The 14557-nt window shown below is 40.0% G+C and overlaps 1 protein-coding gene across 4 annotated transcripts in view; it reads left to right on the top strand.

Annotated features, from left to right (window-relative positions):
• The window catches only part of LOC125766953 (protein sax-3-like), a 152329-nt gene that overhangs the window by 119009 nt on the left and 18763 nt on the right, over positions 1 to 14557 (top strand). For all 4 annotated transcript variants that reach the window (XM_049433076.1, XM_049433075.1, XM_049433077.1 and 1 more), the window contains one exon: positions 13496 to 13789. In XM_049433076.1, coding sequence (XP_049289033.1) covers positions 13496 to 13789 — 294 coding nt within the window. The remainder of the gene's footprint in view (positions 1 to 13495; positions 13790 to 14557) is intronic.

The raw sequence follows: 14557 nt of genomic DNA, 5'->3' as shown, positions 1-14557 counted from the left end.
CACATTGTGCCCGTTCGATGGCTATCTTTTTGGCGAATTAATGAAATTATGATAATCCTTTTGCGGTGTGAGATCTTCCTTCCAAAGATCTGCTTACAAAGCGTGGAAGGTTCTTCTCTCCCCTTGAAACTATGTATGTCCTCAGTTTGTTTTGCTCTTTCCGATTCATATCGCCAACTTCTTCGTACTCGCCGAAGTTTAGCGTGATCAGAACCCAACAGAATATAATTAAGTGTGCTAATTGATTTTTATGCTCTCTTCTCTTTCATTCCAGGTAAGAATTCATCCCGCTTCAGAGTTATGGAAGAATGTTTCACTAGATCAAAAGGATTACTTCAGGTGATTTCTTAATTCGCTTGTTGCAGGCGATGGTAGAGTTAATTTATGGAGTTAGAGGTATTTGAAAAATGTCGTAAAGTAGTTTAAATATAATGAAGTTTTAGAAAAAATCTACTTGCGTCGGAAGTTTGTGTATCGAACGTCCAGGGCTGTTACAGCTAGCGCGTATTTTGCGTTTGGCGCGGATTTTGCGTTTCGCGCGGATTTCGCGCGTTTGTACCCTTTATCGGCGCGGATTTTGCGTAAATGTACAAAATATCGTCTAAAATCGTCATTATTTTTACTTCGGAGCAAATCTCCTCATAATCAAAATCGAAAAATTGCCCATTTTATCAATTCTGAATGTAGTGGACGTAATGGGAAAGCATACTCATTTTGTTTGTAGGACATAAGATGCAAAAAATGATTAAATATTTTGAACACCTATTTTCATCTCTGCCACTTACAAAAAAGTCTCGCGCTGAAATTTTCCAATATGGTTGAGTGTGTCATACTTCTCGCTTTGGCCAACTTCTCGCTCTGCCACATATGATATCAAACAAATAAAGCGAGAAAGCGTGCGGATTTGTTGGTAGTTTGGTGGATTGAAGAATTTCATTCGTACGGAGAAGCAGCAGGATGAAACGAATTTACGAATTTTTAATTCTATGATTATAGTGTGTAGCAATCTTCTACTGAGTATTTTTTTCTTAAACATTTTTTTAAAATTGAACTAAGCTATTGAATCAGACTTCATGAAATTCCAGCATATTGGTAGTGCCAGGCACAGAATATGGAATAACTATTAGTTTTGGATAGTACGTAATGATGAACTTTTACCAAATATTTTATTTATTAACTTTGTGGATTCTAGAAATTGGCAGTGTTAGAAAATTTCGTTTTTCGGAAATTTGCTAATTAATACTACTTTTTTTGCCGAACACCGATTAACAGACGTTGCTCGCAGGTGGCAAAAAAAGATATTTATTTGTCTCCGCAGGCGTTGTCTGCGATTTTTATGCATTTTTCCAAACTTCTTGTTTTTATCCTTCTTTTCTCCTGCTTGTGACAGGTCGTTGGGGCATTGTCTCCCTGGGAAATACAAGGTGTAGACTTAACAATTTGTTGCATCATAGGCAAAGCGGTTATTCAATTAATCATCATAGAGGGTTAATTAACTACATTTTGTTTCAAATGTTCCAACATCGGGTAAAAATAAAATGAGTACGTTTTTTCATTATCAATACCTTGATTCAATAATTCTATGAGTTACTTTCGTATTGGCGCGGATTTGAAAATCTGGCGCGGATTTCAAATGGGTTGGCGCGGATTTCGCGGTTTTAAAATAGAGACTTCTGTAACAGCCCTGAACGTCTGAATCAATTGTTAGAATAGTATAAACAAATTTTGTTTTGTCATGCAATATTTAGTTATGATAAATTGTCATAAACAAATAAAATAATAAATGTGTCTAATGAGCGAGGTTACAGGCTTTTTAGTTTCGCTTTATGATTTCGAAGTAAATCTTATGATTGCTTCGAATATTTTTATATATTGGAGTAATGCTGATGAACTTTACAAAATTTTCTATTTTTTTATACGTGTCGTTTATCTGGCAGTATTGGTACAAAAATTTCGATTATTCGTATCAAATCTTTATTCCCAATAAAATTGAATTTAAAGGAACTTCGTTGATTTGTTAGAAAAGCCCGTTTCTGGGCAATCAAAATGAATATTTCCAACCTCATGCCCAGATTTTATACATCTCTAGCAAAAGGTGTTGCCGACTCATGACGAAAAACAGAACTTTGTTCGTACAACATTCTTGGACAAATTCTCGCGCATTAAAAACCCCTTTTTGCTCGGGAACTGTTTTTCTGGTCGATTCCTTGCATCCCTTCATTCCTCGCTCCAATTACTTTGACTTTTGAAGAGGCCGTTCGCTGACGGGAACCTCAGCCGGTACATCTAGTTTTTCGAGTACGACAACAACGGTGACGTCTCGTGAAGATGCTTTAGGAGCCGGTTTTCGTCACGGTTCGCTGGGTCGTCTTTCTTCGCGGTAACCCTCTCATACAGAGTGTGAGGCTCAGAAACCAGTCCACGCGAACCCAACCACGCCGGTTCTCTTATAGTGATGAATCGTGTACAGCGCAAAGTGAGACATCTTGGAAAGATGGATGATCCGAGCGCTTAAATTTAGCATTTGTTTTGGCGTTTCAGTTGTTGCCGTTTCGGTGATGTCAACAACAAGCACACGTCTTTTTTGGGGGATTCGGTCTAACGGGAGAGGTTATCGTGGAGGTTGTGCGAAGGAAATACTTTTTTTTTTTGTTCTGTTTGGGTCGTGTAAAAAGTTGCACGCGCTTTTTTTTCACCGAAAGAAAGAATCATGTTTTGTTGGTGCATGATCGTTGGAAGTTGTTTTGTAGATATATGTCAAACCGTGCAGGGGTGTGAGAAAAAGCTAAAAGTCGGGTTTGTTTCGCTGCTCTCATGGCGTTGTATGTTAAAAAATAGCTTCAAATCATTCAAGCCGTGCCTTGAGAGCTGCTTTTGGTTTGCAACAATTTTCGTTTGGCCCGTTTGTTAATGGGATTATTAATGATGATTTGTTGAGCAGTTTGAGCATGTTTGCCTGCGCAAACTGGAATGAGTTTTTAATGTCTAGTTCTGTTGCTTGCTATTTTGGCAAAAAGGTGTTTTGTTTGAACAGGATGATTGGTAAATGTTAGTTGGTACGGTTCAGACTATTTACATTTTAATATTTCTTGTTTCCATGATGAATTGCTATGGAGGTGTTGATTTATCGGTAGAATATCTTCTAGATGTATATCTTAATTTGAAAATATATGCAGGAGAACGTTATTTGTATTTATTTTTATTATTAATGTGCAAAATTTCAAATATTCCTAAAATGATGAATGAATTATTTAAGAGTTGCTGTACATAACTTAGATTGATTTTGAGTAATAAATAGTATATCTGGAACAACTCGGTAAGTAAAGGGTATAAACTGAAATATTTACATGAATTTCTTTATGGAGTATAGCAAATGAATGAATTGAAATGAATTACAAAAATTGCGAATGAATAATGTGGCAAAACAGAAAGCCAAGGGATGGAATTTACGAGGGTTTTATATCATAAATTTCCTTTATCTTACGCGATAATTAAAAAAGTGTGCAAAACTTTAACCAGCTTAAGCATAATTAAACGTTTTGTTGAAAAAAAAAAAAGGTTAGTGAGATAAAACAACAAACAATACCGACTTGACATAAATATTTTTATCGTGACAGATATGTTGATTTGTTGAAAAAATACAACACAGGTGTTTAGTAACTCGAGCTGTAAGTAGTATACTATTTTCAAGCTGTGAGAAGCTGCCAGTGAACAATCAAAACACGTTTAAAAAAAAAACGCCATGTCAGTGAATATCGTTTGCAAATTCGTATACATTTTTTTCTATTAAAAATAAATGACAGGAAAAAAAGTTCCTACTATATTTTATTATCCATACTTCGAATGCTTGACATGAGACGAAGAAATTGATACTGGAATGGGCAACGTGGCGAAAGGGGCAACTGGTTGCGGCTTATCCTAAACGCACCGAAACTTGTGTTACTTCTTGTCATTGTCGCGGTGCCGCTGGATAACTGACGCCCGCCAAATGTTGTGTCGTTGTCTGGGCGCGTTAAAGTGTGCAGGCAAATTTTTGCATGTCTTGTTAATCCATACACTGCAATTGGTGGAGGGGTGCAAAACAGGGTTAGCAGAAAGGGTGTCGGTATGTGGGGACCAGCGTTGGTTCGATTCCACTGTGCGTGTGCAAAACAGGAGACCTTTGGTCACGGGAAAGGTTTGGAGAGTATCAACGACTGGGGCTTGGTCGGAGAGTAATACAGGCGCAAAACAACAGCGAAAACATCGACCCCTGCTGGTGCGGTGTGATGCCCACGTACAGCCACGATTTGCTACTAGCATTGATGCTGATTTATTGAAACAGTATGTTTCGCTTTCAGCTTTTACCACCAGCACTAGCGACAGCTTCGGTTGTTGAAACAATTGGCGGTATGGCTGTTAGACAGGTTTTGGACCTAGGACACACGTTGGATGTGTGTTGGTCGGTGTTTCGTTTTATAAAATACATCTGTTGTACGTCCTATTCCTTTAAGCATCATAAAAACATTTCTAAAGAGCCATTTTTTGTTTAGTTCTGACATTCGCTCTTATCGTGTTTATACCCACTAGTCAAACACTCTACCGTCGCTTCAATAGTTAGTTTGCTCTATTATTCGGCCATTGCAAATTAAGGGATAACATTCCGATATTATATGGCAATATTGCGACACTATCTACTTTTCTGAAAATGGGTGAATGAATTGAAAAATGCTGTAAGTTGCTACCACGGTTATTATGGTCATTAAAGTAGGGTTTAAAATTTCCCTTACTTGATAAATCAATATACTACACCGGTAGTTGAGCGACATCTTCGTTCAGTAAACATTCATACGTTTGGACTAACATGTTAAAGTGAAGTCAAGAAAAGAGGACACCCCTTTTGAACATGGAGATGGAGATATAAACAAGAAAGGGAAACAATTTCATACAATTTGCTAGAAAATGTACTTCCCTTCGCTGATGCTACACCCAATACATGGTTGAACAAAGTTTACACGAAGAATCTATACCCGCAGCTTGAAGTATACACATTCCCTATGTCCACCGTATCGAGTAGTTGATCTAAATTATACGTTTGCAACTTTGCTGGTCGTTTCATCCAACGCACGCGCCACCAAATGAAGACCCGACGAGTACGGGAATCATCTCGATGGTGGTCTCCACTGGACATCTAGGTTTTCTAGGCGAAGGTTTGGGAACTAAACATAGTTGCGCTTAAATTTCCGACAGTAAAACTTTCGAACGACGGGAGAGTGCGAAATCGAAACGAAACCGCCCCAGAAGTGGCAAGCATAGTGCTGCATGCATATTTTCTGCAACCAGTTGTTTTTAACGTCCGTATCGCCTACTTTTGCCTTCTTTTCCACCCGGAGGTGGAATGTGTACATTCGCGATGAAATTCCGTAAACCGCATCCCACACAGTTACAAAATGTTCAGCAGATATGCTTCACCCGAATCGAGAGAGAAGAACATTATTTGCCTCAAAAGGTATCAAAAACCGCTCTGGTGTCTGTATTTGGACTTGTAGTAATAAAACAAAACTCGTAAAAATCTTCCCAATATTGGCTTACCAGCGGGTGGCTTTATAGCAAGAAGGCTTTCCGTTTTGCAAGGAATCACAAGAAAAAAAAACAGTCGGTGTGGATTATTAGTGTTAGCTTTTGTTCATCACTATGGCTGTTATGAAATTGGATATATTCATATTAAAACAACACTACGGGGATTCTTGCTATACGAGCTTATAGGAACTGAGATGATTTCCAAAAATCTTGTCAATGATATTGTTACCACACACAACAGTTATTTGGAAATCGAAAGCATAAATTTACTTGATTTTCAATTAATTTTTCTTTGATGTAATTTAAATAATGTTTAAATTTGAAGTTTGGTAGAATTGTTACGTTTTATATTGTTTTAGCTTTATATCGTTTAACCCTGTAATTGGCTCGATGAAATAGTGGTAGCGAAATTTATTAATTAAATTATCTTCTCCCCGAGTTCATCCGTTTGTGGAAATTATCATTCAGAGTTAGTGTAAACGAAATGAAGGGAAGCTAACCCCTGTTTAGCAATAGTAACAAAATATTTTTCGTAAAATATGATGATAAAAAAAGAACTGCAATCCTTTCCATACATAAAATCCTTGCGCAACAACCATTTTGTGCTAGCTAAACATAAATCAACGAAAGTAACAGAATTTAGAAATTGTTACATCAATACGTACCACCAACCTACAATTAGTTAGAACTTTTCGGGGGAAAGAAAAACTATTTTATTGCAGCATAAAAAGACAAGTTTGTTTTAACACGTCGCTACAAAGCTAAAAAGCTTATAAGCAGGAAGCTTTCCTTCCTGACACAAAGTGGGTCGGGATCGTTTAGGAAAATCATCACTAATGGGGGGAAAGCAGCCGCCCCGTTTCGGGGCGAGGGAGTAAAAAGACTTCCACACGCGCTCAGTAACCGAACCATCGCCGCTCTTTCGGTTAACCAATTTGCGTAAAAAAGCATTAGGCAATTAGGGGCAGTAAAAAAGCCTAACCAAACGTAGACTCGTTATTGTTGTACGGGCCCCCGGCTCAGGCAGTTTCCGTGGAAATCTCACTCTAAATATTCTATGAATATGAAATGATACGCAACACCGAAATGGGGTTGGCGTGTCTAAAATTAATTAAATCCTTAAAATGGAGCCTCATTCACGAAAGGACCGACGACGATCCCATTTCGGCGGGACTAATGGAAGGATCAACACAAGCTTTTTTTTGTTGGTTAAAGAGGGTTTGAAGGGGGGATGAAGGGGTGAGGGTGCGGATGAGGGTGTTGTTGTAGGAGACAGGGAAATACAGAAAAGGACACCGTTGATTTCCACAGAGAGCATATCGACACACTGTTTAGGTGTTTAGGTGGAATCAAGCCAACAATCGTGTCCTTGCATTGTGAGGTTCCCGCCATGTGTGTGTGTCGTTTTGGGGATGAGCAGTATTGTGGTATAAACTGGCTTTACCGGGAGCGCAAATTTAGTGTACATCCGCATCATTTTCCATTTTTCGTTCATGTTAACCATCGCTAGCAAGGTAGGATCGGTGTGGGACAAATAGGGGTGGAGAGAGTAAAACCACTTGTCTGCCAGCTACGTGCCAAATTCTGGATCATTCTGTTTGCTGTAATACGGCCCAAGCTTGTAGGAATGTTGGGCTTAGTATTTGGAAATTTTACGTGGGGTTTGAATAATAAAATGAAGCTAGAATTAATGAATATTATCGATTTTCATCGGCTTTTTTCCTTGGTCGTGTCGTTACACCCAAATTAGTTCCAAATTTTCGGACCATTACAGGGACATTTTATGTTATAGTTGGTTGGAGAGAGAGAGCGATATATTTCGCGGAAGGGCATTTGGTCTAAAAGTGGGGGAGTTTTTTTAATGTTACTCCAAGGGCTCATCCCTTTTAAATCCTAAAGTATCGGCTAAAAGTGGTTTTAGCTGCATTAGCATAGCAGCTCGATGATGTTGATTGCTGGTAAATTAGGTTATGTTTGTCGTTGCTTCATGATTGCTCTGGTTTGTGGGATTAAGCAGAGTTAAAGGGGGATACTCTGATGTTTGTGGATGACGCAGTTATCTGGTATTATCTGAACTCTTTCGCGTTATAAAGAGTTGATAAATATAAGTTGGTTTTTGAACTATTTTTGCAGAAGAGTATGTCTAAATTGTATTAAAAATTGAATATTTCTAGACTCTACTAAACACGAAAACAAATGCTTTAAACACTCAGCAATCTACATCTTCAAACACCGTGTCGTCAGAGTCGCGTCTGAAAAAAAGAATCTACAATTCCCAACTCGTCGGGGAAAACCACCAAAAGAAAAATGGAAATAGTTGTTCATGTTGACAGCTTGCAACCTCATTATACCCATCCCATGTCTCTCTTCACGCTAGTCACACCATTGAGCATCGTGAATTGGCATCTGGGACCGGCAATGTCATTCTGTCTTACCTTTGCCATGAACTCTCAAGCACTCAACGTCCAACGCTTTCCTCTCGTGTGAATGTACGGCATTTTTTTCAACTTCATCTGTGTGCACCACCGACAACTCGGAGTGGTGGTTTTTGAGGTAATTTTTCAACGATTGAACTCTCTAAACCTCGTGCACTAAATGTTCTCGGTTGCTCCGGTGTCTCTATGGATCCCACGTGTTTGGCAAAACGAGCCCGTGAGTCACGAAAAGTCAAAGAAGTCACGTGTCCAGTGTTGTTGATGATGATGAGCATTGAATGTACGACCGAAGGAAAGACGCACGACACGGATCGTTGACCACCGCCAGTTTCTATCCCGGTAGGTGTGGTGTGTGGTACAACTTAACCGCTCTGTGACGGTGTCTGTTTGCGAGGTACGTGAGATGAGTGATTAACCCACGTCAGTTGACCCGACATCAACAGAAGTGCAATAGTTTAGCGTCACCTGAGGTTGGTTGCGATGAACTATAAGCACTAATTGGAACTCCATATCCATCAGTTATGCTTGCGAGCAGGAAAAAAAAACATCACCGAAAGAATAATTTGTTTTGTTGTGATCGTTCGGGAAGGAGTTAACCGTTGTCCTTAATTGAGATAATAAATGAGCTGATAATCAGATATACCGGACCTATTGTATTCAGCTCTTTACTTCCAAGAACTCCTGAGCAAAAGAGTAGTTTGGAGTACAGTTAATGAGTTTGCATTATTAAAAGATATTTTTATGTGTATTATGTTTACAACTTTTCGAATGTAATGTGTGAAGTATCATTTCCAGTCATTTCAGGTTTAGCTGGTGTGGAGAGCATAAAAGTGACCAAAACTGATGTCTCATAAATTTCAAACAGGCACACTGCAGACTAATCTAAATTGAAGCGAATCAGGCCATGCATCGGAACTAGAGATGATACGCTTTTTGTTTTTACTCACACGAACACAGACCGGTGTTAGTTTTGGTCGTTAAATTTGTCAAAGGCACCGCCATTAAAAACTATATCAATAAAATTTCTCAATAAAAACTAGCGTGTGTGGTAACACCCTGCAGCTAAAAAAGAGGCCGCGGAACGATTTCCTGCTGAGGGTGGTGTGTGTTTGGTGTTACGAGATGCAATAAAAGTGCAAGGTCTATCACCATCCAGCAGCATCTATATGTGGATAGGGTACACGACTATGGGTTCTTTCATCCTTTAAAGATCCTCGGACGAATGATACAGATTCGTTGCTTTAACGTCACCAGGGAGCAAGAAAGGCGTTAAGAATGGATAGGAATTGCGAAGTGACTGGACTCCACTGACTGAGACCATTATAGTATCGCATGGGGAGTAGCCCATGCATCGTCACCATGCATTGGGGAGGTGCCATCTCACTGCACAGCTCATAAATTTTCGGGATGCAAAACAACACAGTTAAGCTGCAGCTTTGCTAAGAAGACAACGTCCAAACAGAGGGCAAAGGAACACACACATACGTGCAGCAGGAATGTTTGTGGCGTAGTTTATATAGAAGCTGTGGCGCCTCTGGAATGTGCTCTCTTGGCTCATATACCATGGGAGTTGACATGAAGCACACATCTCACACGTACTCAAGACAGTTCACCGGTGACCCCCCCCCCTCCCCAAATTGTATCCGTTTGCTATAACATACTCGTTGGCGGCGTTGTTGATTAGGTGCTCGTTGCTTTGTTGATAACGATTTTAATTAAATTTGGTTGAATTTGAGGCGGCTTTTAAATTGAAGCCAAACATCATATCAACCCAACAACCGTCGTGGGAGAACGCGTCAGTTCGTTTTCTGACAAATGCGGCGCTCGTTACCTCTCTTGCCATAATTTCCTACTTAACGGGATGATGAATGGACACCATCAGAGTGCGATCATCACATTTTCAGTGTGGAAGTAAAATAAAAAAAAGTACAATACCACGGTTTGGGTTGTTGTTTTTTTTTGCATGATGATTGGCGTTGATTTATTTATGGACCAGACTCACTTTCCGCTTATGTGTGTGGTGCGGAATGCCGCTTTTTCCATATCGCCTCACTTAACCCTCAGCGTCTGTCGTTCCTCCTGTGGTGGACGGTACGGAATTTCGAACTATTATGTCAAGTGGTAAGAGCAGTTCACGCCGTACATTCAAAAGTCAGACAGTTTAAACAGCTTGTGGAAAGGAAAATATTTACTCATCGCAAAAGTCAGCGTTGGCTGCCATTTCCCCGATTTTCTCACTTGTTATTGCGTCGGTGATCGGAGGCGGCGAAAAATCAAAACAGACCGTTTGGCTGAATCTCTACCACTGGACGCGAGCACTGTTCTTTTGCCTAGGTTTTGTGTTCAGGATGATGTTGTCAGAAATTTCTTCATCAACTTTTGCTTCTCGATCGCTCTTCATCGTTATGCAAATGGAATGGTTGAGTTTTGAATCAGCAAACAGAGACGATTTTTTTGAGAGCAAAAAAAAAGGAAACATATTAAGTATGAAATGAGCTGGTAACAGAGTTTTGTAGCATTTGAAACATGTTGCATTTTTTAAGTTACTCATTTCAACGAAATCGTGAACAAGGTTGTTTGATTTATGGTTTACATGGAATGTGTTTCGTTACAAAAAAGGAGCATTCATACATGTCGTCACTTTTGTTATATTCATTAATATAACTCTGAAGAGTATGTTGAGAGATATATTTTTAAGTTATGATGAGAAGACATGTTCTGCCAGACTTCTGGACGAAAAATGTGGAATTTCAACATAGTTAAAATTCTTACTTATCTTCCTGAACGTACTGTTCACGTTTAACGGTAGCAAAGATATAATAGAATTTATTTATTTAGCTAAAGGCTATTGTTTCTCAATGCTTGACTAATTGGAGCTAGCGTACACATCCACCTACCTTTCTGGAAGAGATTCTAATTATGTAAAAAAGGCAAAGAAAATCAGCAACCTGCAATAAAGACCTGAGCCAACCACCATATGGCAACTTGGAAAAAAACTGAAGTTCCTTGAGCTTTGAGGTTTAACAGCTTTTAATGCCTTGTCTTGTGTGTGCAGGAGTTTTTTTTTGCCCAAGCCATACCTCACATTAACGATGCCTGCAGGATGTAGTAAAGAACCGATTTCTTTAGCACATAACATTCTACCCAGCGTTGCAGTTTAGCCGGAGGTTTACGTAAGTCGATCTATGGTGTTGCTTAGTAAGAGAGGCTTTGGAGTAAAAAAAAGGGCAGAGGGAAGCAAAAATAGTACGAGCCCACCGATTATGGTGCATTTCATACCACGCACACCAATGACATTTCCTTCAAGACAATGGCTAATAAATGTGCAATTATGGAACGGCTCTAGGCGGTTGCATCCCACGTACGTCGTTTATGTGCAAGTTGCCATCGTGCGTCATGTGCCGTTCGCCACCACCATTAGCCGTATGTGCGGCAATAACGCGTGCAGAAATGGGTAACCAACACAATCTCTCCCCTCTTTTGCAGTGCTGCAGCTAAGGCGATAATGCGGGGTCTCCACCTGATTGATCTTCGATCTCGATTCACTACGTATGCAAGGTTTCGCTTTTTGTTTTGTTTTTCGAAACCCTTTATAGCTCTATCTTTGTGGCGGTGTTCGTGCGTATACCTAGTTTCCTTTTATGCGTCAAAGCGGCGACTTTGGGGACATGTGGGTGAAAGCATTGACAATTGCATTCGTTGCTGAATTGTGTGGGGGTGAAATGGTGTAGGCAAGATATGCTATAATGTTCGTTTAAGACCTCAACATAATCGTGCAACGTCTCCACTCTCTTGTTGCTATTTCGCTTTTCTTGAGGTTATTGATCCTTGCAATATGCAAAACTTGGTGCGCCATAACCTGCAGGGAGTATTCGTATAACTATTATGTATTGAATATAATTTCATTTTCTGGAAATAGTTATTTGTTGAAGAACCCGATAGCATTATTGAACCCTAAAAGATATAAGACTTTTCTATCGTTAAGCAAATTTCCCGAATAACTAATTTGAGCTAAATGTCCAGATTACCTTGGATATTGGGACTAATTGAAATTAGTTTGGGTAGTAAATATAATGCTAGTAAACGTGACTGGTTTGCAGTATTTTTTTGTAGATCTTGCTTGTATTCTGCAGCGTCTTTAGTGGTTTCTCACTTTATATCCGAGCAATAAGGAATTCTGCAATAACTTAAACTAAGCTTTGCCATTCCATCGGTATACGTTGCGATTTTAAAGAAAACTTAAGCTATTTTCACTTTAATCTAGAATTTTGAGAAATAGACTGGCTACATTTGAAAAATATTGGTGGGTAACCTGCTTCTGTTCTAAATGCACCAAATGAAGAATCTACCGGTTGGTGGATCAAATAATTCGAATAATTAAATAAATGTTTCGGAAACTGTAATTCACACCACATTCCATGATCACAATTTCGTTTCGACATTTATTCCTTATGTTTTCCATAGACTTATCCACATTTGTCTGAGCAGATCCAACATTATCTTCATCATCATCATCATATTTTTGTTTTGTTTTTGCTTCTACCCACTTGTCAGATGCACTTTCGCTGCAGGCAGAACCAAGCAAACTTTACGACGACAGGTTACAGACGCGAGCATGGAGCTTAATCCGTGCAGGAAGAAGCTTATGAAGCGAACCAGTTTGGTTGGTCCTTGGAATCGGCTGACAAATGTACTGCTCTGGTGGCCTGGGTTGCTGTGGCTGCACTGGAAAGTGCAACGCGAAGGAAATCCTAGTCTTCGGGCTCTTCTCGAGACCGGAGACAGGATCATGAGATGGCACTAGGTTGCGTTGATTAAATGAAGCTGTCAAATTGAGTGTATATTAAACGGCTACCATTTGCATGGCCATCCATTGCAGACGAATCGAGCAACTATCCTTCCGGTCTTCTTATCCGAACTGTTTCCCAGGTCCTCCCGACCGTTGCTATGGCACTCGCCCGGTGCGGTTGTCCATAAGATATTGGGATCATGAAATGAGAACTTGTTATTACAGCAGGGTCTCGAGGCTGTCGATTCTGAAGCCACTTGGTACGGTAGCGCAAACGCACCCCGTGTTGTATAAGCCTGTGAGTCATTTGAAATCATTACGTGGACATGGCGCTATCAACAGCTTCACAGCCATCCACTGGAAAACACAGGCTTTTGGGGATTAGTTTAGGTCTGCCTATAACGGGACCCATGCGAACGGGAGTAACTTTAAATTATAACTTTATCAACTTGTGCCATTTTACCTCACGGTCTTGGTGTTTATTTCTCCCTAGAGTCTGCGAAGGGTTCAGGATTATAGCTTCCACCGGACCGGAAAGTGTGTGTGTACTTGTATAAAATTTGCATATTTGACAATGATCCGGATTTCTACTCTTAATTCTTGGGCACTTGGTGGAAATATTGGGGCAATAGGCAGGGAGTGGGGGAATGTTTCCTGTTTAAATAGAAGAAAATATTAATCGATCGATTCTGTTTCTTCCCCTGTATTTCAGCCCAGTATCGTCCTCCTCGAATCATCGAACATCCAAACAACCAGATCGTTCCGAAAAATGAACCCGTGACGCTGAACTGTAAGGCCGAGGGTGTACCGGAACCGACCATCCACTGGTACAAGGATGGTGAACCGGTGAAGCTTACACCGAACCATGTACTGCTCCCGGTGGGTTCATTGTTCTTCCTGCGAACGCTACACAGCAAAAAGGAGAACGACGCTGGAGTCTATCGATGCGTCGCCTCGAATATTGCCGGAACTGCCGAAAGCCGTAACGCTACGCTACAGATTGCATGTAAGTAAGCTAATATCTCTACGGGAAATTGAAATTCTTACTTCATTATTGGGTGTTGGGCTTAGTCGAGGTGTACCCGATGGGAATTAAAGCTTTCATTTCTATGGGCAAAATTTTGGAGAGAGAAATTTTTAATAACATATTTAGAATACACAAAATCAAAAATTGTACGTTGCGAGTTATGAATCTCGTGAGTTACAAAATTAAGTTAGAAGGTAGACGAGTTATAAAATTAATCTAAAAAAGTCATATCTTTGTCCAATTCCAATTCTCTGAGTGCTCCATCTCGTATCTGGTGGACGGAAGAGTTCAAGTTTGTAATGCTAGTCACACCTAAACATCGATACGCACGACAGCGTGCCATAATTTACGATACAAAGCACTTTAGCGATAAGCAAATGCACCCCCAAAAACAAATGGAACTTCTTGAAAACTTTCATCCAATTATGTGAAGGTCCTACGAGTTGACCATCGCTGCATCAATCTTGGTCCCAGGTATTAATGTACTAGTGTCGCGACTGCATCATTTGCTCAGTTTTCCCCTATTCTTCTTGTTGATGTTGGGAAGTGTTGGCTCTCTCGCTGCTTAACAATATATGCAGATAAGTTAGTAAAGCGAAGAGAGGCGGTGTATCATGGCGCCATCAACCTTTCTGCTCGTAAATGCCGCCTCGTTCATTTCACTTCGTGGTTCCATTCCACAGCAAGAGTCTCACAGACAACAAGGTGCACGCATCTATGCTGCGCTGATTTGCATAATTATTTATT

This window comes from Anopheles funestus, chromosome 3RL, assembly GCF_943734845.2.
Source record: "Anopheles funestus chromosome 3RL, idAnoFuneDA-416_04, whole genome shotgun sequence".
Lineage (NCBI taxonomy): Eukaryota > Metazoa > Arthropoda > Insecta > Diptera > Culicidae > Anopheles > Anopheles funestus.
The sequence above is the reverse complement of the archived record's forward strand: the minus strand, read 5'-3'. Positions and strand labels throughout refer to the sequence as shown.